Here is a 23266-nt window from a genome sequence, read left to right as displayed (position 1 = left end):
GACAAAAACGGGAAGAAGGAACATTTATGACGCCCTACTATGTGTCCAGCGTGGGGTCAGTGATTTTTATGCAGAAAATCAGTTGCTTTGCAAAATAATGAGTTCTCCATTGAGAGAAGTCTTCAAGCTAGGTTAGGGCAGGTTTCACAAAAAGCTTCTTTGCAGATCTAAACTCCTTACTTCTTGAAACCAATAAAGCCCTCCACTCTTAACAGTTGTCCACTCTCTCAGCGAGGGGAGGAAAAAGCACCCGCTGGAGGGGCAGAGGTCAAGCGGAGTAGGGGTCCGGGGGAGGGTGCCGGAAGAGGAGCCTCCCGGGGGGTCGATTGTACTCCGAAGCAAGGTCCCCGCCGAGCCCTCGCGCTCGCCACCCATGGGCGGATTTCCCCCGACCTTCCAGTTTTCCGGGGGTTGCGACGGGACCCGGCCCGGACCCAACTCAACTCTCTTTGCTTGGGAATGGGGAACGGGCGCGTTAAGGGGGCAACAACTCAGGTCAAAGGGAAAAGAGCGTCTGTGCCTGCACCGCCTCTCTGGCCCATCCCCCCTCCTTCTTTCCCCTCCTCCCCTCCTCGCCCCCTTCTCTTCCGCCCGGAGGGAAGGAGGGGGCGGGCTGTGTGTGTATGTATGTATGCATGTACGCGTGTGTGCGCGCGCGCGCGTGCGGTACGTCTGTGTGTGCGTTCAGTGTGTGGCTGGGTGTGGGGTGTGTGTGAGCGGCGCATGTTTTAGCCCGAGTGCTTGGTGTGGAGTGTATTTGGTTTGCTCTCGGACATAGAGCGTGTGTTTGTGCAGTGTTTGTGTGTGCACGCTTGTAGGTTGCACGTTCCTGCCTGATTATAATGTGCCTATGTGGGTGCGATCTGGATGTAGGTGTGTTCGATGTATGGTTTCTGCCGGGGTTTGTGGTCGTGCTGTGGTGAGTGTGTATGTGTGTGCAGTGTGCATATGTGTGTATGTGCCTGTTGAAGCTCATATGTATATGTGTGTTTGGTGTGTATTTACCCTTAGATGTGCCGTGCCAATGTGAGTTTACGGGTGGTGTTTGTTGTGGTGTATAGTGTGTGAGTGAGTTCATGAGCGAGGTCTTTATGTGAGCCTTTAAGGTATGTATGCTCAAAGGTTCTTGTGCGTGAAGGTGAGGGGTGTGTATGTCATTGGGTGTGATGTGTTCATGTGTGTGGTGGGGCCGCAAGTGGCTAGTGTATGTGCTCAGCTGAAGGGCTGAATACCGTGTGTATTTGCAGTGGGGTCGCCGCCTGAGTGTACGGGTATGGTGTGTGAGAGAACAGGGTTGTCTAAAGAATGCAAGTGACTGTGTGCTTGGTGTTTTTGTTTTTGTTTTTAATTGGGGGTGTGGGGCGTGGCGCCAGGATTAGGACGAGGAAAGCGCTAGGGGCCCGAACCGAGCAGAGTCGCCCGCTGGCCTGATCTGCCCCGTCTGGGTCCGCCTGCCCCGTGCTGGTGCGCTCAAGGCCCGCTGGGGCAGGGTGTGAGCTTACCTGGCTGCTTAGAGGAAAGAAGAGGAGAGCGCTGCACGTGATTGGCCAGGTAGGGCGCCTAGGGCGCGGTGCAGGGGCTGGTGGGAATAAACTGGAGAGATTCTTGGTCACTCACCCAACACCCCTCCCCCGAGGAGATCCCAGCCCTTGCCTAGCTGAGCCCAACTATTTGCTCTGGGCCTGGCTGTTTCACACCTCCTTGCCTTTGTGTGGGCAGATCCAGTTGCCTGGAATCCTTTTCACCCTGGGCCTCTGACAAATTCCTACTTACTTTTTTTAAGACCTAACTTAAGAGTCAAAAAACTTTCTCTGCTTTCTGTACCCCTCCCTCCCAAGTGAGGGCTCCCTCCCTTGAGCCACCATAGTTTACAATCTTTATACTTCTCATGATATGATCATACATAACTGCAATTATTGGCCTCTCCTTTTAAACTCTGAGCTCCTGAAGAGAATGCCTGGTATAGAGTAAGAATAATGGTAGTGATCATAATAATAATGTTACCGCTCATTAAGCACTTAACTGTGCACCAGGCTTTGGACGATGTGCTCTTACATGCATCACCTACTTGGGTCCTCACAATGACCCTGTGAGGTAGGTGGAGCTATGATTGTGGCTATTTTACACCTCACACATCAAGCTCAGAGTAGTTAAGTAACTTCCCCAGGGTCACACAGCCAGAGGGAGGCAGAGCCCGTATTTAAACACAGGTTTGCTGTGCTCCCTAAAACTTTCTTCTATACCAGGCAGCCTCACCAAGGGTCCCCGATCCTTGCTCGGCATTGAAGTCCCTATCAAACGGTATCATTTCCCAACAAATCTTTCTTTTGAGTTTCCTGACATCACCAAGAGTGCTCAGCATAATGACTTTCTTTGTCTCTCCAACAGCTGATACCTTCTCCACCTAATTACCTGCTTTGTTGACACCTCAAAATCTTTAATTACTCTAGTCTTGTCAGCACCTCACCAGCTCCAGTTCTGGGAGCTCTCCTTAGCCTGGTGCTGAAAGAAAGATCAGAGAATGAGCGTTTTTTAGCCATGGGGTCCTGGGAATTGGGTATGGAGGAGGAGGACAGAGGCGAGGGGTCAGGATGGAGTGAGGGAATGATTTCACAGGTTCCCCAGACCCATTTTTAAAGCATTACCACCAGAAGTTGGTATGCGGTAAATTTCAAGCAGGACAGTCATCTCCATATCAAGCTGCGCATAGAAAAACAAGCAGACCCCTCCCCCCCAAAAAGATTCCTGAATGGCCCCATTTTGTATTTCTGAATTGGGGGGGGGAAGCACTGTGCTTGCCTAATGGGGCTCATGCTGCTCTAATGCCTTCCAAGCAGCCTCATATGAGAAATCCAAATTAAAACAATACATTGCATTTGGGGGAAACACATTTATGAGGGGGGGGGGTGTCAGGCCAGTCACAGCTTCCAGCTCAGCCCCCAGGCAACCAGCCTAGACTGCTGCAAAGAGGTCAGGGGGTGGTTAGAGAGGGACAATTCAGCTGTGGTGAGTCACTTCACCACTATTCAGGGGGGAAAGCGAGAAGCACGATTTAAATTGCTACTGTTATTATTGTGCCCTTTCAACTGGCACAAATGAGCCTGGTGTGCGGCTGAAAAGCAGCTGGAACATCCATAAAGCTTCCCCCCAGCTGGGCCTGGGTCAGCACCTCATCCTGGGTGGGCAGGAAAAGCATTGCTTAAACTAATATGTAGCCAGAAAGTCTCCTTTTGAAAAAAAAAAAAGGGGGGGGGGTGTAACGGAGAGGCCAGTCTAAGTGACGCAGGGCACAGACTGGCTGCGGCCCTTTGGTAAGTCCATACAAGCAGTTGATGCAAACTTTGGTGTCTCCCAGCATCTGGTTCCAGGCGTTTGGCTTTCCTGCTGCTGTGGGTCTCTCTGACACCTCTGAATATACCAGCTTCACTTTCACTTCCTGAGAGTCACTCCTGTGAGGCTCTCCCGCTTCTAAGGTTCTCTTCCTGCCTCCCATCCCAACACACACACACACACACACACACACACACACACACACTACTTGGAGCTTAAAATCCCCCACTATATGTCTCTCTCTCTTTGGAGTTCATAACATGAGGATTATATGGGGAATTGTAAAGATGGAAAATGCATTAATAATCCCCATTACTCTCAAATGTGAACAGAAATTTGCTTGTTTTCATCCTAACAACAAGAATATGTAGTGGCAAGGCACAAATGTGAATTTTATTGTGGAGAAGGATCTTGGTTTCCCCATGAGAGTAAAGCCCTTTAAAGATGAGAATCTTTGTTTTTTTTTCCTATGGTGGCAGAGGAGCTTTGCAGTAAGACAGCTTTGAGGTTGTAGGCCAGCTCCATCACTTACTAGCTGTGTGATCTTGGGAAGGTTACTTCATCTCTCTGATTCTCAGTTTTTTCATCTGTAAATTGGAGATGTTAACACCTGCCTTAGAAATGCTCGGGCCTGTAAGAGGTAAAATATGGAAAGTGCCAGCCAAATGCCTAACATGTACAAGAAAAGGTTAATTCCCTCCCTCTCTGCATTCCCCCCACCCTTATCACATACCTCAGAATGTCTCAACCACTTTGTTCAGAGACTGAAGCTGACTGACTGACTTGCCAATTTTCCTCATTACTGGTTTGTCTGACACTCTTGAAATAGCCCCTCTTCTTTTCGGACAATGTTTTGATCAGCCTAATGCAGCCCAGGAAGAAATGGACCCTTAGTCCAATTCTCACTCTGCGGTTTCTCTTGTCAGTGTTAATGAGACCAACGTTTCAGTTATAATACTCCATGCAGGAAAGTTTCAAACTACCTGCCCACTGTCTGGACTGCTCCCCCAACCCAGTTATGGCCTGAATCCCCAACCCTCACTGCAGACCCAGTCCCAACCCTGTCTCCCCAATATGTGCCATTATACTCAAGAGAATGACAGCATGACTATTTCCTGACTAAACTGCCCCCACGACTTCTGTTTTGTTTTGTTTATTCACCTCTACCTTAGACATTAAAAAAGGTTTCAAAGGTCACCCTTTTTCTGGCAGCCACCAAGGTTGGGAGGTAGATCGGGCGACGAGGAGAGAGATGATGGGTGTTTTTCTGAGATATACTTTGCAGCACCTAAAATACAGCTCCAATTCGTTGTTTATCTGTTCGCAGTTAAAGGAAACTAAAATCTACCCTTTGCCAAAAATGGTAAGGTGAGAGAAGACCCCAATATGTGCCCTTTCCTCCCTGATGCTGTTGTCTCCCTCTAGAGACAAAATCAAGTCATTACAAGCTAAAGCTGCACGTAAGCAGGGAGTGGTAGGGGAAGAAGGTGAAAAAGTTGAAGGTAGGGGGTGGATATAATCCCAGGGAGGGATAAAGAGGCTACAGAGAAGAGAAGCGTTGAGATTCAAGGCCTAAAAACTCTGAGAGGCTGGGCTCCAGGTGTTCCCTGTCTCTGAAAGATGCCTTCAGCTACTCCCTTGCCCTCACCCCTCTTATTCATCCTGCATGCTGCCCTCACTAACCCTAGACTCCAGCATGCAAGACAATCTATTCGTGAGTCCCTCTGAGGATTTAGGAATTTAGAAAAATATCTCCAGCTCCTACCCATCTCTGCTTCTGAGGAGGCCCTGTAGCCTCCTCAGCTTTGAGGAGGGAAGTGACAGAAGTAACAACGAAGGGTCAGCCTTACCACATCTCTCTTGAAGCAGGGGTTTAGGATTGGCCCTGGCCAATTTAATAAGCTTCCCTGAGTTCAGGGACCTACCGGTTGCCGGGTATTGGGTGCCCATCCCAAGGAAGCCGTGTGGTGGTTTCTCAAGAGGTGTATTCGAGACGTGACAGTAGCTGCCAAGGCTCATCAAACATGCCATCTACCTACTTCTGCTGATACATGTGAGAACAAATGATACTGCCAGAAGGAGACAGAAATCATTTCCTAGTGACTCAGAGTCCCAGCAATGAGAACACAGGTGGTATTTGCATTGCATCTTCCAGTTGAAATGTGCACTTCTTCATAGAAAGGAATCTATAAGCAATCAAATAGATCAAAGACCAGAATTTGGACTCTGGGCAAGGGAACAGCATCAACATCATACTGACCACCTAGTAAGTGTCTGCTATGTATCAGCATAGTGCTAGGGGCTTTGCAAATGTTATCTCTTTTAATGTCACTCGAGCTTTGAGATCATACCGAAGGGGGCTGTAATCCTTGCTCAGCTACTGTGTGGCAGTGAACAAGTTATTTAACTTCTCTGAGCTTTTGTCTTTAAAATAAAAATAATAATACTTATCTCAGAGAGTTGTAAAGAATGTCAAATGAGATCACTTATGTAAAGTGACTGGTACGTAGTAAATATTTGGAGAAGGAACAAAACATACCTTTTGATACCTGAGCCATAGAGAGTATTTAATGTAATTGATATTACTGTATTAATATTATTATTTATAATCTGGAAATGTAGGTATTATTATATCATCTAAAGAGAGGTTAAATAACTTGCTCACAGCAACACTACAAAAGCAGGCCTGAGATTCAAACCAGTTCTGCCTCTTCCCACTCAATTTTAGAGGACATTTCATGATCACTGAGAAGACCACATTTGGCTGACCTGCTCTAGTCATTACATTTAAAGTAAAATTTGAAGGAAAAAATCCCTTGAATTAAACAGTGTATAGTAGGTTTCTAGATCACTGTATGGGCTATTTGCATATCATAGGCCTTGTATGACCCTTTTAAAAACATTTTTTAAATTATAAGGGTAATGTGAAAACAAACTTGATAAAGATTTTAAGAAACAGGAAAAAACCAACTATTATCCCACCAGCTTAACAGGATCACTTACTTTACCTCATTGCTGAATTTTCTTCCAGTCTCTCAAAAATGCATACTTCACCCAATTATAATCATACCTCTTCCCACGTTGCTACATATTCTTCATGAACACCATGTTTATGACTATAGACTAATCTAACAAGTGGCATGTCATATAGTTTATTTAACCATTCCACTACCACTGGTAGTGGTAGAGACATTTAGGTTGCCTCAGTAGGTAAGTGTGAAGAACAGAGTGATGTTGCTTTCACCTCAGGGACCTAGTGTCCTCCTCTATCAATGCCCAATGCACTTTTCATCATTTGATATTTAAGCTTGATGAATGTCAGCTCTACTGTTGGAGCCTGAGGTATGTTTTGCAAGAGTAGTATTTTCTGCCAGTTTTCATCACACAGATTCTGTATTTTATCCTCATGGTGTGTAAAGTGTGGGCTAACCCAGGAACCTAAGCTCAAGAGCGCCACATTGTCTTTTTTTTTTCCTTGCGGACAAATGTCTTTGAAGGTGCAAACAAATGATTTACAAAGGAACTTAGGGAAGTCCTACCATTGGTGAATGGGGGTGCTATTCTGATAGCATGACCAGGGACATGGGGGTGTTGCTTTGGCAAACTTGCCCCAGCTCTGGAAAAAAATCCTGTTGCAGCTCAACCAGGTCCGGTCTTAGCAAATTGATTGAGTCCCATCTCCAAGAAAAGATCAAATTTGTATGTAAAGTGGGCCCCAGGGTCCCTTCAGCTTTAGAGTTTTGGCTGCTTTACAGAAGTCCAACTGTCTGAGGCTAAATCCAATGCCAAAAGTGAACTGGAGAGAGAATTTCAAGTGGGTCAGTCGTGCTGTCCCTTTCCCTGGGAAAGAAGACCTTTCTGGGCCGCCGTTCTTCCCAGATCTCAATGATGCCTCATCCAGATGTCTTCAGATGCTCATCCACTGTCCATCGCACCCTCAAAAGATGGCTCTGACATACCAACTATCTCCTGGGAAAGCAGGGGTGGTGGTGGGTGAGTGAAAGAACATTTAGAACACTTCCCCCTCTCTTTCCAGTCAGTGGCCAGCTACATCCCCCCACCTCTGACTCCAGAGGATTTCTGGAAGACATTTGAAGGGAGGCATCCAGGGCAATTATAGCCCTACACAATATTAACAGATACTCTCCAGGTGGCACAGCATTTCCGAGGGGGAGTTTGATGAATTCATTATTACCTGGTTAAAAAACTGTACCCAAAGACTAGTTATTTATTTCAGAGTAATGTTGTGTGACTTAAGTGAGATCATATATGTAAAGGACTTAGTCTAGGGCCCAGCATCTGGGAAGCACTTCACGTATATTGGCTGCTCTTGTATGAATGAGTCACAGAGCTGGTGTGGGCAGCGGTGTGCCTCTGGCATATGACAGGTCTTACCAGACTGGAAATTCAGTAGCAAATCTAAGGTCTTGCACTTGGGTTCAAACACCAACTAAATACAGAATGGACACTCTGAAAAGAACTTGGGTTTACTTTAAAAATAAAAAGGTAGCCTCAGTTGAAAGTATTTCCAATATAAATAAACTATCTGTATGAACTCTGTGGTATGTACGTGGGATTTGTGTGTGGTGTGCTTATGTATGATGTGGGTGTATTGTATTGTGTGTCAAAAGTATGTCATGCATTTGAAGTGTGTGTGTTTATGCATTCGTGATTTGTACATGGGCATGTGTGAGTGTGGGAATGTCCATGTATGTATGTAATTTATGGCTACATATCTGTGCACCACGAGTGTAATGCGGGCTTCCAAATGAGGGAAAGTCAGACATCCAGGACTATATTTACAGGGGCACAGCTGGAAATCCTCTTTTGGCCAGGTCACTAGGCATTCACAACTTGGAGCATGTTCAAAGAAGAGCAGCTAGATATGGGTAGGAGCCTTGCAGCCATGTCACATGTTAAACAGATGAAGGAACTGGGGAAGTTTGGCCTGGATAAGAACAGGGGTGGGTGGGGGTGGGGGAATGGGGAAGGCTGGCACTGTTCCCTTGGAAGGATCATGAAGGTCAGAGTTGGGGCCAGAAGGACATAGATTTGGGTTTGGTTTAAGGAAAAGCCTTCAAATTCTAATAGATATCTTTGGATGGGGGTGGGTTTCCTTGTGTGTTACTAACCCCTCTCAATGGGGCTATTCATAAAGGAAGCCTCGTATCCTTGATCTCATTGGAGTCACATCACAACCTTGTAGGCCAGGTAGGGGTGGAATGGTTCCCCCTACCCTTATTTTGAAGATAGGGTGCCTAAGGCATAAGGCCTTAAAAGGCATTCATAAAACTCCCCCTGCCTTTTTATTGTTTTACCAGGATCACATAAGCCTGAAAGAATATACAGAACAAAAAACTAAACTTTCTTTGTGTATGCATATTTCTTTCCTTCTCAGGGATCTTATGACTTGCCAGACTGTACTTGAATTTGCTAAGCAAGCTGTAGTCCCTTAGCAGTAGGTCAGACTCCTGGGATGGTTCTCAGCAGGGTGCTGGGGCAGAAAAGAACTAAAAACAAGTTTTTGCTGAAATAAGTTGCTGAGGCCCACCCTCTCCCTGCCTCTCCTCCCGCCTCTGAGGGGGGCAGAGGAAAGAGGAGACAGCCCCAGGTTTGGTCTATGGCTGGTGACCAATGACGCACTCTCACCAATATAGATTTTGGAGGTGGAGACTATGGAGAAACAGGTGGCAGTGGGGGCAGGTGGCAGCCTGGAAGGGGTGGGGCCTATCAAGGGGCAGTGAAGGACAGTGTGGGTGGGGGTCCTGGGAAACCTCAAAAAGAAAAAAAAATCAGTCTCCTGAAATTTTAAGGAGGAAAAAAATAATCCGTTTCCAAAATGTACTCTGTAGAAGCAGTTCCAGGAAAGGGGTGAAACGCCACCCACATGTTTTGATTCGTGCTGTGATCTTTGCACACCTATGTCCTCAGCTCCACAGGGATAGGGGAACCGCGCATTGATTTCAAGCACCCAAGGAAAGACCCAGGCTAAAGAACCTAGGCCTCTGCCGCCAGGCAGTTTGGGGCAGTGGGCAGTTGGCAGGGCTTCAGCAGAACCAGGTTTGCTGCCACCTCCTTGTATGACCTTGGACAGGCCTTCGCCGTCTCTGGGCTTCAGTGTCGCCATCTCTTAAATGAAGGGCTTGAATTCGACGACTCTAAGGGGGCCCATGTTGGTATTCCGTAGTTAAGACTGGGATGCGAGGCACAAGCTTCCGTCAAAAGGACCCCCTCCCCCGCCCCATCTTTGGAGTCCCTGGGTCCCGGCAGCCCTGCGCGGGACGTTCATCCTTGGGGCTTTAGGGCCCTTGGGTTGCGGGACGGCGCGTCGGGCCCCGGGCTCCGAGGTCTCCGGGCGCGGGCGCGGCGGAGCCAGCGACTCCGCCCCCGCGCTCGCCCCGCGTCCCGCCGGGCCATTAGCGCGATTGCTCGCAGTTCCCGGCAAAGCTGGTGATTTATGCGGGGCCTCGACGGGGCAGTCCCTTGAGCCAGGAACAATTAGCTAAAAGCCAGCGGGAAGGGAAGCGAAGGGGCGGCGAGCCAAGCCCCAGGGCGCCCAGATGGTGGCCGCAGCCGCCGGCCGCCCCGGGCCCGAGCACCCCAGCCCCCCGACTCGGTGGGCCCCACTCACCACGGCGGGGGAGGGGCTCAAAGGCCGAGGCGAAAAGGCAGTCCAGAATCCACGCCATGACCCGCGCCGAGCGCCGGCCGCCTCGCAGCTGGCTTCCGCGCTGTCCCCGCACAGGGCCGCCCTAAGTAGCCCCCGGTGACCACGCCCTGAGCCGCACCCTGCACCCAGCTCAGAGTGTCTTGGTCACCGGACACCTCGGGCTTGTCGCGAAGGGGGCAGGGCCTCAGGGGAGGCCGCCCCCCTCCGGAGGAGAGGCCGTTGGTCCTGCAGCCCCTTCTCCCACGCGGAGGGAGGCCAAGATGCAGCTCCCGTCCCCGGGAGCTCACTCTGAGGACGGGACCCTGCCCCTACCCCGGGGAGCTCGAGTCTGAGGGGAGACGCCACCTCAGCCCCGGTGAGCCCCGAATCTGAGTGGGAGGGGAGGTCTCTGCCCCCAGGAGCCCTCTGATCGGCGCGTAAAAGCGGGCCTGTCCCCAGGAACTGGACTTTGCATGCGAGGTGGTGCACCTGTCCCAAGGAGCCTCAGATCTGAGGGGGGAGGCTGTATATCCAGACCTAAAAAAACCCGCACGTTTGGGGGGACACATCGTCTCAGCCCTGAGGAGAGTCTAGGCGACAAGCGGTGTCTGCCCCAGGAGCCCCAAATCTGAAGGGGAGGAACTGCCTAGGCCCTTGGGAACCTTCTGTTCTAGGAGAGACATCACCTCAGCCCTGGGTAGCTCCAAATCTGATTTTAAGCCCCTCTTCCATTCTACAGAACCAAGAATGTGAGTAGAAGAAAAGGGCTTTGTCCCCCAAGGAGACTGAAAGCTGAGAGTAATTTTACACTCCCTACCCTGACGATCCCTCAGGAAAGAGGAAGATGCTATGTTTCCTGGTGAACTTCGTGTCTTAGGGGGTTGATCTCCAAGTGACATGAAAGAACCTTCCTTTTCTAGGGGATTGATCTCCAAGTGAGATGAAAGATGTATGTATCAGTATGGAGTGCTCCCAGTTGCCGCTGACTTACAGATTCCGCTGCCTATACTTTTGCTCTGGGAACTGGCACAGGAGGGGCACCAACATTTATTTTTAGAAAGAATTTGATATTTGATATTTCATTGGGGGGTGGTACGAGTTGGATTTTATTACACTTTGTCTATGACTTTATATATTAAAATTTTAAATACATGTGGGGGCACATGCTATGATGGGTTTGGTGTGTAGGGCATCTGGCAGTAGTAAACCAGCCCTGAGCTCCTTAAGTCCAGGGACCCAAGTTAATTTCTCCCCCAATTCTCCATTGGCAGTCGTAGGGCCATGACTCTGTGCCTTGTTTTTCTCCACTAGGAAAATGGGGCTCTGTCTATCAAAATTCTAGTGAGAAGGTAGCAAGAAATATGAAAAATCCTCTTCCAACAGCTTGCTTGCAGGCCTGAGGAGTGGAAACTACAATCACAGGTCCTTTGGGGAGAGTAGTTATTACATTTGCTTTGTTAACCGCTGATATTAGCATTGATGCCGCAAAAGGGGTGCATAAAATGGAAAAAATCACCTGTACTTTGTTATGCATTCTTACCAAAGTCTAGGCTCTAGTCATAGTTTAAAGGGGTTCCACTCATTTGCCTTCCTTTCTGGGAAACATGGTACCACTCTGCCTTTGCACCAGTGTTTTAAAATCATTTCCAACTTTCTGTTTTCTAAAAGCAATCAAAGACAACAAACATTCACCAGACCTGCTCTCTTACCAATTTCTGCTGTACAAATACCCGTCATCCAAGCCAAACAAGTCTGACATCTAGAAATGTCCAGTTTCAGGCCCTGGTATTGAAATCTTGGCCTTACCTCTTCCCATGAGCTTATCCACCACCAGCTTTTGTCATGGTGTCAATGGGTTTTGGTTTTTTTTTTCCAGCTGAATGAGCTTTTTCCTTTTTCTTTTTTTTTCTTTCTTTTCTTCTTTCTTTCTTTCTTTCTTTCTTTCTTTCTTTCTTTCTTTCTTCTTTCTTTTTTGGCTCCCTCACAAGGAGGCTGCCTGCCCAGTGCAATCCAATGAGCCTTAGTAACTGAAGTTTCTCTTCTTCTAGAATAGCTCTACTAGAGATACAAACTCCGGACACCTATCCTTCTTTGTTGCCTTTTTCTGCAAGAGATGTGATGTGGCAAAGGAACAAAGCTAAGGATGCTCACAGGTTTACACTGAAAGCCCAATTCTGCTGTATACTAGCTGTGTCATCTCAGGAAAATTACTTAGGAAGCCTCTCTGAGGCTTGGCTTTCCTCATCTGTAAAGTGGGGATATTAATGGTTGTGAATGAGCTCCAGACAAACCAAAGCCAACTCTTGAAAAAAAATAAATAAAAGGAGAAACGTAAGTTCAGAATTCTCAAGAAAATGTACTTAGCAGTTGAGTTTGCAGTTCTCTCCCTCCCTTTCCTTTGATCCACCTCCTCTGCTATGTAATTACTGTTTAGTTCCTTTGAAAGTCTTTACCCTCAACTCAATGTCACATACAAGGGGAATGCATTCATCTATTCATCCATCCATCCATCCATCCATTCACTCAATAAATATTTATCCAATGTTCTCTGTATGCAAGACACTGAGCTATGTATATAATGTCAATTGGCTCAATGAATGATTGCACAATTATTTGTAAGTGTATAATTTGAAAGCCCATGTGATAACCTGAGCATACACTAATGATTATTTTAAATGAAAAATAATCAAAATGCAAAATAGATGTACATTATTACATAAGCAGTACAAATAAATAATAAGCCTGCACATAGAGGGGGAAAAAAGGATAACAGGAAACACACCAGAATCTTAATATTGATTGTATTTAAGCAATGCAATTGTGGGTAATTTTTAATTGTTTTGCTATTTCCATATTTTAGTATTTTCCAAGCTTTCTTTAATAAGCATATCTTATTTCTGGAGTTAAAAGATACTACCTAAAGAAAAGAAACTCTATAACCCTGTCTCTGCTGAAGAAAGGATAAGGGAATGACTGGTGCCTTTAGGCTGGGGTTGTACTATTGTACAGGACACTGGGGCTGGCTTTGGTGACCCAGAAAAAGCTGAAAGTTGGTCTGTAAGTAAAATGCAAGGTGCCTTTCCTGTGCAGAGGCACATAACTGGTTATGATACCTCCTTCCCCAGAACGCAGAGGCCCTTAGCACCTGCTATGTGCAGTTAGAAGCCTGCTAGCTTGGGTCTGCAACCTCTCAACCTAAGGCATGTGCTCACAAGGGGAAGGTTGGGTATATCTGCCCTCACTCTGACAGCCCAAAGCCTCGAGCTTGACAGCTAGTTGCCTCTTCAGGGTCTCTCATTGCAATTCCAATTAAGAGACAGGCACCCTGCTCCTTACTTAGGTCACTGTTTTGCCATGAGGTCTTTAGCAGAGAGAAAATATATGTTTAACTGGGAAGAAGGCACAGTGATGAAGTCAAGTTGAAGGCTTGTGGACTGTGAGAAGGAAGGCTTCAAACCTTCCTATCTTTTTCTCTGAAGCTCAAAAGTACTTGTCACCCAGGCAAACAGTTGCTAATTAAATGGGATTCCAAGAATCAAAGATTGTCACGAATCACGGTTTCACAAAGTATGGCCCATTGGACCAGATGCATCAGAATCACTTTGCATGTGCTGTAAAAATGCAGATTCCCTGCTCCCACACCAGGCCTAATGAACAAGAATTTCTGGGCATGGGGACCAGAAAAAAACATTTTTAGTAAGCTCCCCATGGGGCTCTTGTATCCAATGAAGTTAAAGAAACTCTAATATAAAGGAAAGAAGTCTTACCCTGAAAACCCCTCAGCACTATCTCCCCACGGCACTCCAGCTACAAGGAACACTGGGGCAGCCATCCAGAGAACTTGATCCCTTTCACCCCGCTCTACTTCCTTTTGGTGTGTGGGTAAATATGTAGAATGAGAAATTGAACAAACCTCAAAACTTGGAAAGGTCTAGTGGTATCAAAATAGCATACCCCACAAAAGTCATCCATTTGGGTTTTCTGAGAACTTGGTGTATGCCTACATAGCATTTTTCAGTCTGCTTATCTCATTGAGACTCCCTACCTGTTGGGTTCCTTGCGTCACGCAAAGGCAGTTGGAGTGCAGTGGAAAAAGCATGGCATTCAAAGTTAAAATATCAGGAGTGAGGCTGGGCGTGCTGACCGACTAGCTGGATGAATGCAAGCAGGTCTGCCTCCCAATCTGAGCCCGGGGCTCCTCCTCTATGTAATGGCGATCCCTATCCTCCCTGCTCACTTCCTTCAACAGGTTGTCATGAAGGCTCCGCAGTTTCAGGGGTGAGATGGCAGAGGACTCTACCTCCAGGCCCCTGGATGGAATTGGCGATTAGCAACCCTGTCTCCCAGCACTCCCTTTTGAGGAGTCCTATTAGAAGGTTTACATGGTGTGCACAGGGATTGTTTGTGCTCTCTAAAAGGGGCTATTAGCCTTAAGACCTCGGACTTTGCCTCTCTGCTTTTCTGTTTGGGAAAGATTTATCTGGGCTCATGGGAAACATAGCGAAATTATGGGGGGACCTTTCGAACCTCAGAAAGGTCTGAGTTTCCTCATTTCCCAAATGGGATTGTACAAGGAAAACTTGAAGTTCCTTTCTAGCTACTTAGCATTCCTAGGATACACTGCTTCCGTAGCACATTTTTCCTCCCATAATTCCATTGCTTCCAAACACTGTCATATTAACCAAAGCCTGACAAGGTCCTGGCATCGTCTTTATGAGGTAGAAATGGGAGAGAATTATTCCCATTTTTTAAGTTAGAAGAGCTGAGGCAAAAGACACTAAGTGACTAGCCCAAAGTCACCCAGGGGAAGAGAGATGAGCCAAGGCCAGCCTCTGGATCTTGGCCCCCCCACTGCTGCCATCCCGTTCTTTTCCAGTACCTCTCACTAGATCCCAGGAGCTGTCTGTCAGTGTGCTGACACCACTCAGGAAAATGCAAGTTTCATCCTGACACCAGGAAGACAGAGCTACGATTACGCTTCAGTCCCCAAGGAGGCAGAGAAATTGCTTTTAGTTGACAAGTGCATCTCCCACACACATACCCCCTCTGGTTGAATGAAAAGATAAAATCAAGTTAAAAATCCCAAATGCTCTCTTAATTTTGTAAAGCATTTTTGCTCTTTGAGCTAGGGCTAGGTAGGATGAGAGAATTTTCCGACTCTAGAAGTTTCGACAAGGTTGGGGGAGAATAGTAGGAAGTAAGAAAGGAGCACAGAAAAAAAAATAATCAGAAAGAAGAAAAAGTAGATAAGTGATGCCACAATCAATAAGAGAAAATGGAGTTTCTGAAATAAAGAACTAGAAAAAACTGGGGTGTGTGTTTATGTCTTTGAAAAACAGCAAGAGATGTGAGCCACTGAGATTTCCATTATAGATGAAAATTCCGTGGTTTCCATTAGCAGGAATTTGGGGGCTGAGGAAGGGGACTGTCCATTTTCAGGTGTTAACCGAGACTTCCAGGCCCAGGGCCAGGGAAGTATTGCCCCTAGCTTCACTTGCTCAGAAGGTCATCTCTGCGAATCACTTGCCCTTACATGTTTAAGTGTGGCAGCTCCTGGTGTGCTCTCATAATCTATTTTCACATCTAAACTTTGTACAGCTTTGGAAAGACAGAGACTAGCACAATCCCCATTTTATAGATGAAGAAACTGAAGCTCAAGGAAGGGAAGTTACTTTCCCAAGGTCATTTTGCTTCTTCCTCTTTTTTTTTTCTTTTTTGGTTTGGAGCCTATACTTGAGCCACTGTTTGTGCCTCCTTTCTCCTGTGCTTAGCTTCTTCTTGCACTACCCATATCCAGACTGAAATCTTGTCTTTAGACCTCGTATATACTTTCTGTCCCCCTTTAGACTCCAGAGACTGAAGACTTTCCCCTAGCTGAGAATTGCAGAGCCCTTAAAAAAGCTTCCCAGCTAAGAACATCCTTATTCTTAGGAGATATATACCGAAGTATTTAAGAGGGAAGTGTCATGATATCTGTGATACACTCTCAGAATGAGAATGAGAGCAAAAGCAAGAGAGCAAGAGTGAAAGACAGAGAAAGGAGAGAGCATGCAGACATGGCAAATTATTAATGAAGGTATGTACAAGTATTTGTGTACCATTCTTTCAATTTTACTGTATGGTAAAAAGTTTGAAAATACACACTTGGGGGAAATCTCTCCATGTAAGTGGCCATCCTATCTGCTTATGCTAAACTCTGGGGGTCAATGGCATATACCCTCCCACAGGGTCCCACCTCAGGGGTCCATCAAGATGACCCAGCCCCAAGCACAGAACTAGCTTAGTAAGAGAGGCAGGCTAGACCCATGAGTGGTTTTGATGTCTTAGATGGTGTTTGGGTGCTGGGAAATGTCTGCGTGTGCTGAGTGGGAGTTTAGGGTGATGTTATTTGGTGGCAGAGCAGCTAAATGGAAGGCCTAAAGAAGGAATCCCCCCAAAATTCTAATCGGAATTTTTCCAAAAATAGATTTTTTTAAAAAAAAATCAGGGTTTGCTTACCGGGACTGGAAGTGTCATTAGAGATAATCTAGTCCAACTTCCTCACATCCAGGGCAGGACACGGAGATTCAGGGTAGGAAAGTGACTTACCCAACATCGCCCAGCAAGTTAGTAGCTGAAATGGAACTAGAAGCCAAGTGTCCAGCCTTCTAGTCCAGGGCTGGGTCCATTATATCATTCTGCCATCCCACCTTGGGATCGTGGGCTCTTGAAAGGTCATCTGCTTATCCTAGGGCTTGCTTTCTTCAGACCAGCATGGCACTCGGGGGATTTGCAGTCAGCGACAGCTCCTGCCGCTGGGAGCAGAGCCAGATGCCTAAAGATGGCACCTGTCACATCCCATTGGAATCAATGACCTCCCTCTGAAACTGAGATGGGCCAGGCAGAATCTGGGAGCAGTACCTTGACAGCAGAGTCAGTCCAGCCCTGTGTGGCTGGTGCACCATGGACACTCAAGGCAGAGGAGGTCATGGAAAATGTCCTGAGCACCGTTTGCCGAGGAGTTTCCCATCCTTCTTGGACCCCAAGTGATTTATTGATCATTTGCAGGGAAGCCACTCTGGTTCATTGGTTTAGCTGCCATTACTCCTGAGGGGGCGGGGTGCAGGGGTCTGCCTGACACTTCCCCTGGTCTGTCTGCTCACAGGATTGGTTCATGGGACAGCTTAGCTGGACCCTCGTGAGCCTGTTGGGTTAATGGCATTTGACTGTAGATCATGAGAAATCACATCAGTAGCTGTGGGTGGGGGTGGATGGAGCAAGCAGGAGGAGCGAAGAGGAGAGGAAGGGAGAAGAGCAAAAGAGGAGGGAGAAAAAGAGGAAGGAGAAGAGAGAGGAAAATGCAAGAAGGAATTCTCTGACATTTCTGAGCCTGTAGCTTCTCTCACTTTTAACACCTCCTTTGTTAATTGCCATTTGTCAGTTCAATAAGACTTTCTCCACTATAACTCAATCCTGGAACAACTCAGGCCTTAAAAAAGGACTCAGGGATAGCCCCAAAGCCCCAATTTTCCCTAGCTACTGAGTTGTTTGTCCTTCTCCCCTGCATTCCTATCTTCCAGGTACTGTGGAGGCATATATGAGCACTAGATCTGGCCCCAGGACAAAAGATTGTAAGGACTGACTTTATCTGCCAAGCTACTTTGGGTCTTGCATCAGCCCAAGGCCCCCCTCTCATTACTTCTGGGGCCCAGAACACTATTCTACTTTCAGCCACTCCTGGCTTATAACTACAGTGCTTATCCACCCTCTAAACCCCAAGACACTAAGCTAAGGGGCAAGGCAAGGAAAGCCACCAGAGCTGTATCTGCCTAGGACCAGAGAGCAGCCTTGCTTGAGAAGAAGGGCCATAGTTGGGGCCAGATCAAATGGCAGTAAGGCTGTATGATGCACTCAAAGGCTGCATGTGCATGTCAAAAAGCTGAAGACCAGGCTATATTCAGAATGTCTTTTTCTTGTCCTCAGTAGAAGAAATATTTGGCTAGATCACAGGATGGTGGGCCCCCAGTGCCTTAGCAAATAACAAGAAAATTTGAGCAAGCCTATGAGTGACTGTGGCCTTGACTTTGTTTCCAAGAGATGGCTGATTTGAGGAAGAAAATTGGGGAGAAAGACTGTGTGGCATTGGTATAGGTCATGGATGGAAGGCTGGGCCACGCTCTGGGGCCCCATTTCCTAGGAATGGGTCTACAGCTTCCTCCGCCTCTCTAGGGAGAGATCCACCAGTATATCCACCCAAATTGCACATCTTACTGTCCTCAGAGATTCTCCCTCAAATCTACTCAGTAGTAATGAGATGCCCTGAAATGTATGGGGGAAGGAATAGTGATATTAGCACTCACGGCCAGGTTCAAGGACTGAATGCCAAACCTTGGCCTCTCGGTTCTTTTGTCCTTCCTTCTTGCCTCAAAAAAAGAAAAAAGACCCTCTCTGGGGCCCTCCTTACTGATACTCAGCCCCTCCTACTGGTGCCCCCCCAGCCACTAAGGAGCCTCTCACTTCCTTGTCCCTCCGGCCTCTCCCCTTCCCCTGACTCCTTCTCTGTGCCTACACAAATCTCAACCTTCCCTAGGAAATACAGTCTTTCCCTTAGCCTTTCTCTACCTGCTCTCGGGTCTACAAAGCTTCTCAAATGGATGGTCTCTGCTATCCACTCACTATTTTACTTCTTGCTACTCCACACCCACTACCGAAAGCCCTCACTGATTCCTACTTCTACATGCTGTGGCCTCTTGCCAGTTCTCAATCTTCTTGACAAAGTGGCAGCATTTGCTGCCCCACGATTCCTTAGTCCATACTAATTGAAAGTCCCTCTTTCCTTAGCTGCACCTCCCAGACTGCTGCCTATTCATTATTCCTCTCTCTCACCTGCTTATTCATCTTCTTTCTCCCCCCATGGGCTTCTTCCCATAGCCCACACAGATATTCAGACTCTTCCATATGTCTTTGAGGATATTGTGATAGACTAATGTTCTTATCAGTGATTTCTCCTTATCTCTTTGCATTCTCCTCTGGCACCCTAAACAGGAGCATCCCTCAAGGTCCCCTCCTTAATGCTCTGTTATTGTGTGGAGGAGCTCATCCACTCCCACGGTCCTGATCTCTCTAGATTACTCACAACACCTAAAATGGTGTCCTGTATATAGGACACAATTAATGTTTATCCAGTTGATTAACATTTGTTAACCGCCCAGTGACTTGTACATAACAAATGTTCCATAAAGGCTGGTATTGGGGGTCTTACACTTTACAAACATTCTCTATTTATCTGACTCCCTCCTTATTATAACCTGGTGAGGTTGGTTCTTTATCATTCCCACTTTTATAAGAGAGAAGGGGAATGGAGCTAACATTTGTTTTCTGCCTATTCTATACCAAATGCCTTATATGCATATTAATTTAATTTCCACAACAGCCCTGTAAAGTAGCTGTTCTTAGCTACATTTTACAGATGGGAAAACTGAAGCTCAGAGAGATGCCTAAGATTTCAAGGAGTATATAATTTCCCTCCTCTACTATTTCATTGTTCTGTAAATTTGATCACACCAAATTTAGTGAGCAATACTGGGGAGGCATATAAAAGGTATCACAGAGCGATATCATAATTATTGTTTACCTATAAGTATTTTTTTTAGTTTGCATTCCTATGAAATGCAATGTCAGGCATATAAAGAGCTGAAAAGGAAAATAAAATCTTTCTATTTCTAAACATTCCCTGTCTTTCTCCCTGCATATTATAATAATAGGAACTGATTATTGTATGATTACCGTGTGCCAGGCATTATGTTCAGTGCTTTACATAGGGCCACTATTATACCCCAATTTATACATAAGATAATTGTGCCTCATAGGAGTTAAGTAACAGGTTCAAGGACCCCTAGTTAGTTTGTAAGGTAATTGAAATTTTAAGTCAGGTTGGTCTGACTCCAAAGTTAATGTTCTTTCAATGCCACCAAGCTGCATTTCCAAGAGGATAGGGAAAACAAGGGTCAAAGAGATTAAGTGACGTCAAGTTTCCTGACTCTGTATCTTATATTTTTTCACTTTACTCCAGCTGCTTGTATCTCTTTGTCAAAGGGGTTGCTTTGTACTGTCAATGATCTTTATGTCTGTGGTCTATCTTCTCAACCACATTGTCAGCTCTGCCAAACCTCTTTAGATCCCCCACAGAGGGTTCTCACTAAATACTTGTCAATTGGTAAACACGGGGCTCTCTTCAGTTGAGAGAATTATTAATAAACCACCAGGCTTTGACAAAGCCCTTCTCATCTCCAAAGGAGATGAGCCCTTGGTGCTTAGGAGATGTATCAATTCCTCGCCTTCCGGCAGCTTGAAGTCAGGAGCCCACACTCCCCGCCTCTGCACAGCATCCATTCTCCAGGGAGCCTCAATAGCATCAGGATATTTCACTGAAGGCTGAATTATGTGTGTGACTCTAGGAGGATGAGGTCCCAGTAAAGCGGGAGGAGAATACAGGCTGTGATTCTGCACGCAGGTGGACCCTGGGGATGTTTCTTGCCATCTGAGATGATGTGTCAACCTCTAGCAGCCACACTCCACAGAATGAGCTCTAAAGATTGATGGTTTCTGTTATTATTGAGAATATTAATAATCATCCTTACATTTATTTGTACAGCAAACTTCCATTTATGCAAAAGGCTTCTGCACAAGATTTCATTAGTTTTAGTTTGTTCTGGCCTTTGGCAAAATCTTTTTGGCTTCAATATTCCCTGAAGAAAAAGTCCTCTGTCCAGCTTTTGAGGAAGGGAATCATCCCAATAAACTGACAGCTGAGACCCTGAGAAGGGAAACACTAGCTGGCTGGAATTGAAGGCCAGCAACTGATTCTGCTGAACAACATGCTACTGACACATGTCTAGGGATGAACACAGATCCCCCAAGCTCCTTCCTGTTTTGCCTGTTTCCAGTTCCCTAGAACCAGCCCAGTACCCCTCCCCCCAGCCCATGCAGATACCTAGCTCCTTCTGCCATTAGAATTCACCCTTCTGGGTCCCTTCCCCCATCTATGGCCTCAGGGACACCTCTGTGGAAGCTGGCTCATCAATTATGTCTTCCCTTCCCCCAGACGAATTTTCTCATGCATTTGCATGAGTACGCTCAGCATCCTACAAAGAGACAGGCAGTAGTAATAATCATAGCTAACACTCATGGAGCTTTTACTATGAGCCAGGCACAATATTAAGCACTTTTCATGCATAATCTCTCTTCATCTTCATAACAGTCCTATGAGAAAACCTTATTAGGATTCCCATTTCATAGAGGAGGAAATTGAGGTTCTCAGTGAGTAAGCAACCTGCCCAAGGCCACACAGTTGGCTAATGCAGAATCAGGACTCAGACCCAGCATTCAAACTCTCTGACAGTGACCCTCTTCAGTATACTGTCTCTCAGTATTGGCTTCCATTTTCCAGAAATGAACAGTGAGACCCAGAGACCAGAAGGACATCTAGCATTTAGAGGAAAGAATCTCAGGAAGTCAGAAAAATAGAGTTTTCCTATTTCTGCCAGTAACAGGCTAAATGACTCTGGGTGAGTCACTTAAAAGCCCTTGCTTCTGAATTTGCAAGAAGGGTCCACAGTGTGTGGGATTCAAAAGTGATGAACCAAGGAAGGTTAATCTCCTCCAAATTTATAAAGTTTAAAAAGCACCATGCAAATACAAAGTGTTCCTGATCATAATCCTTAACATTATTATTCCAGCCTATTCATCTACCAATGAACCTGGGATAGAGTTCTGGCCCTGGATTCTGGTGCCATTTAAGTGCCAAGACAAATGGTCTCAGGGAGTCGGGGTGATCCATTATCCAGATATGGATTATTTCTCAGGAGTAAATCGTTAGCCCTGTCGGGAGGCTGATGAATTCTCCCACCACACCTGGGGGCTCATTGCTCTGCATGGGACGTGCAGGGAATACAAGCAGTGGCTGGAGTCACAGTATGACTCTGCAGACAGGGTCCTGGGGGCAGGGAACAAGGATGTTTGAGTTAGATTCCAGGGGGCAGCAAAGACCTCACCCACCCATAAATGAGAAGACAGATAATGAACCCGACCCACCCACAGCCCAGTCCTGGGCAGAAAAGGACAACTTCTTTCTCCTGATGCTTTTGCAGACTCCTTAGGGACAACAAAGCACAAAAGAGACTGACAGATTCATACACCAGGACCTAGTGACAGAGAGATGAAAAGAATGGGCAACAAAAAGGGAAATCCAAGGAAAGAAATGGAGAAAGACAAGGATACAAAGAGGGAAAGAGGGAGAGAAAAAGGAATAAAATAAAGACTACAAAAAAGACATACATGGAATAAAAGAAGAGTAAAAAAAGAGGAACCCAGGAATGGGAACTAAGATGAAAGGGAGAGAGGAATAAAACAGATTAAGAAAGAAGCAAAAAAAGGAAAAAAAAAGATAAATGAGAAAGAAAGAAAAGTTTTTTTTAAAAAGGAAAATATATGGGGAAGAATAAACCTAGAGAGAAAGCAAATGGAAGCAGAAGAAGAGAAAGGAGAGAAATATAATAAAAAAATTAGAAAGGCGTCTAAAAAAACTGGAAAAATAAACCAATAAGAGATAAAGAGAGTGAAAGAAAAGAGATGTGGGAAGGAGGATGGAAGGGAAAAAAAGAGATGAAGAAAGTAGAGAAATATGAAACATGAGAATGAAGTCTTTAGTGCACTAGAAATTTTGTCTTGTTTTTTTTTTTTTGTTTTTTTTTTTGTTTTTTTTTTCCTATTTGTGTCTTTTTGCTTTTGCTGTGTGGTACACATGATTTAAGTATGATGCCTCTGGGCTGGTCTTAAGAATGGTCGGAGTCACCAGGCTTTCCTCCGAACTCGGGAAGCTCCCTTCCTCACACTTTCCCATTCACCATTCTTGTGGGATGAAGCACTGAAGGCAGAATCAGAAAGGCAGAGACAATTACCTACTGAAATAAATGTCTCAGAGCCAGAATGCTGAGCACATAGAAGAACACATGCGCACACATGCATGCACGCCTGCGCCCACACGAGTAAAATCAGACAGACCTAGAGACACATTCTGACGCAAATAGGCACACAGGTGCTGAAAGACTTGAGACTTAGGCAGGGATACACCCACAGCAGAGAGGTGTCAGCAGAGCCAACCCGAACATAAAGATAGGCATGGACAGAAACTGATAGGGAACTAGAAACACTGCTGCAGAAGATGACACAGAGGCACAGGACAAGATGGCCACGCAAATAATCAGGTGCAGAAGCAGACACCAGCCAGGGTGTGAGGAAGAGGTTCTC

The 23266-nt window shown here is 46.2% G+C and overlaps 1 protein-coding gene across 3 annotated transcripts in view; it reads right to left on the bottom strand.

The window, feature by feature from the left end:
* The window catches only part of ARHGAP36 (Rho GTPase activating protein 36), a 52502-nt gene that overhangs the window by 20962 nt on the left and 8274 nt on the right, over positions 1–23266 (bottom strand). Inside the window, exon 1 of one of the 3 annotated variants that reach the window (XM_019426990.2) lies at positions 16478–16980. The exons of 1 other annotated variant lie outside the window; for it this stretch is intronic. Coding sequence is in view for 1 of the 2 variants with exons in the window: in XM_019426988.2 (XP_019282533.1) it covers positions 9962–10019 (58 nt within the window). In the remaining variant the exon portion in view is untranslated. Of the gene's footprint in view, positions 1–9961; positions 10090–16477; positions 16981–23266 lie in introns of those variants that run through there. One more of the 3 variants, XM_019426988.2, reaches the window with a different exon arrangement.

The sequence above is a fragment of the Panthera pardus genome, unplaced genomic scaffold (genome assembly GCF_024362965.1).
Source record: "Panthera pardus isolate Hobbes unplaced genomic scaffold, ASM2436296v1 HiC_scaffold_27, whole genome shotgun sequence".
Lineage (NCBI taxonomy): Eukaryota > Metazoa > Chordata > Mammalia > Carnivora > Felidae > Panthera > Panthera pardus.
The sequence above is the reverse complement of the archived record's forward strand: the minus strand, read 5'-3'. Positions and strand labels throughout refer to the sequence as shown.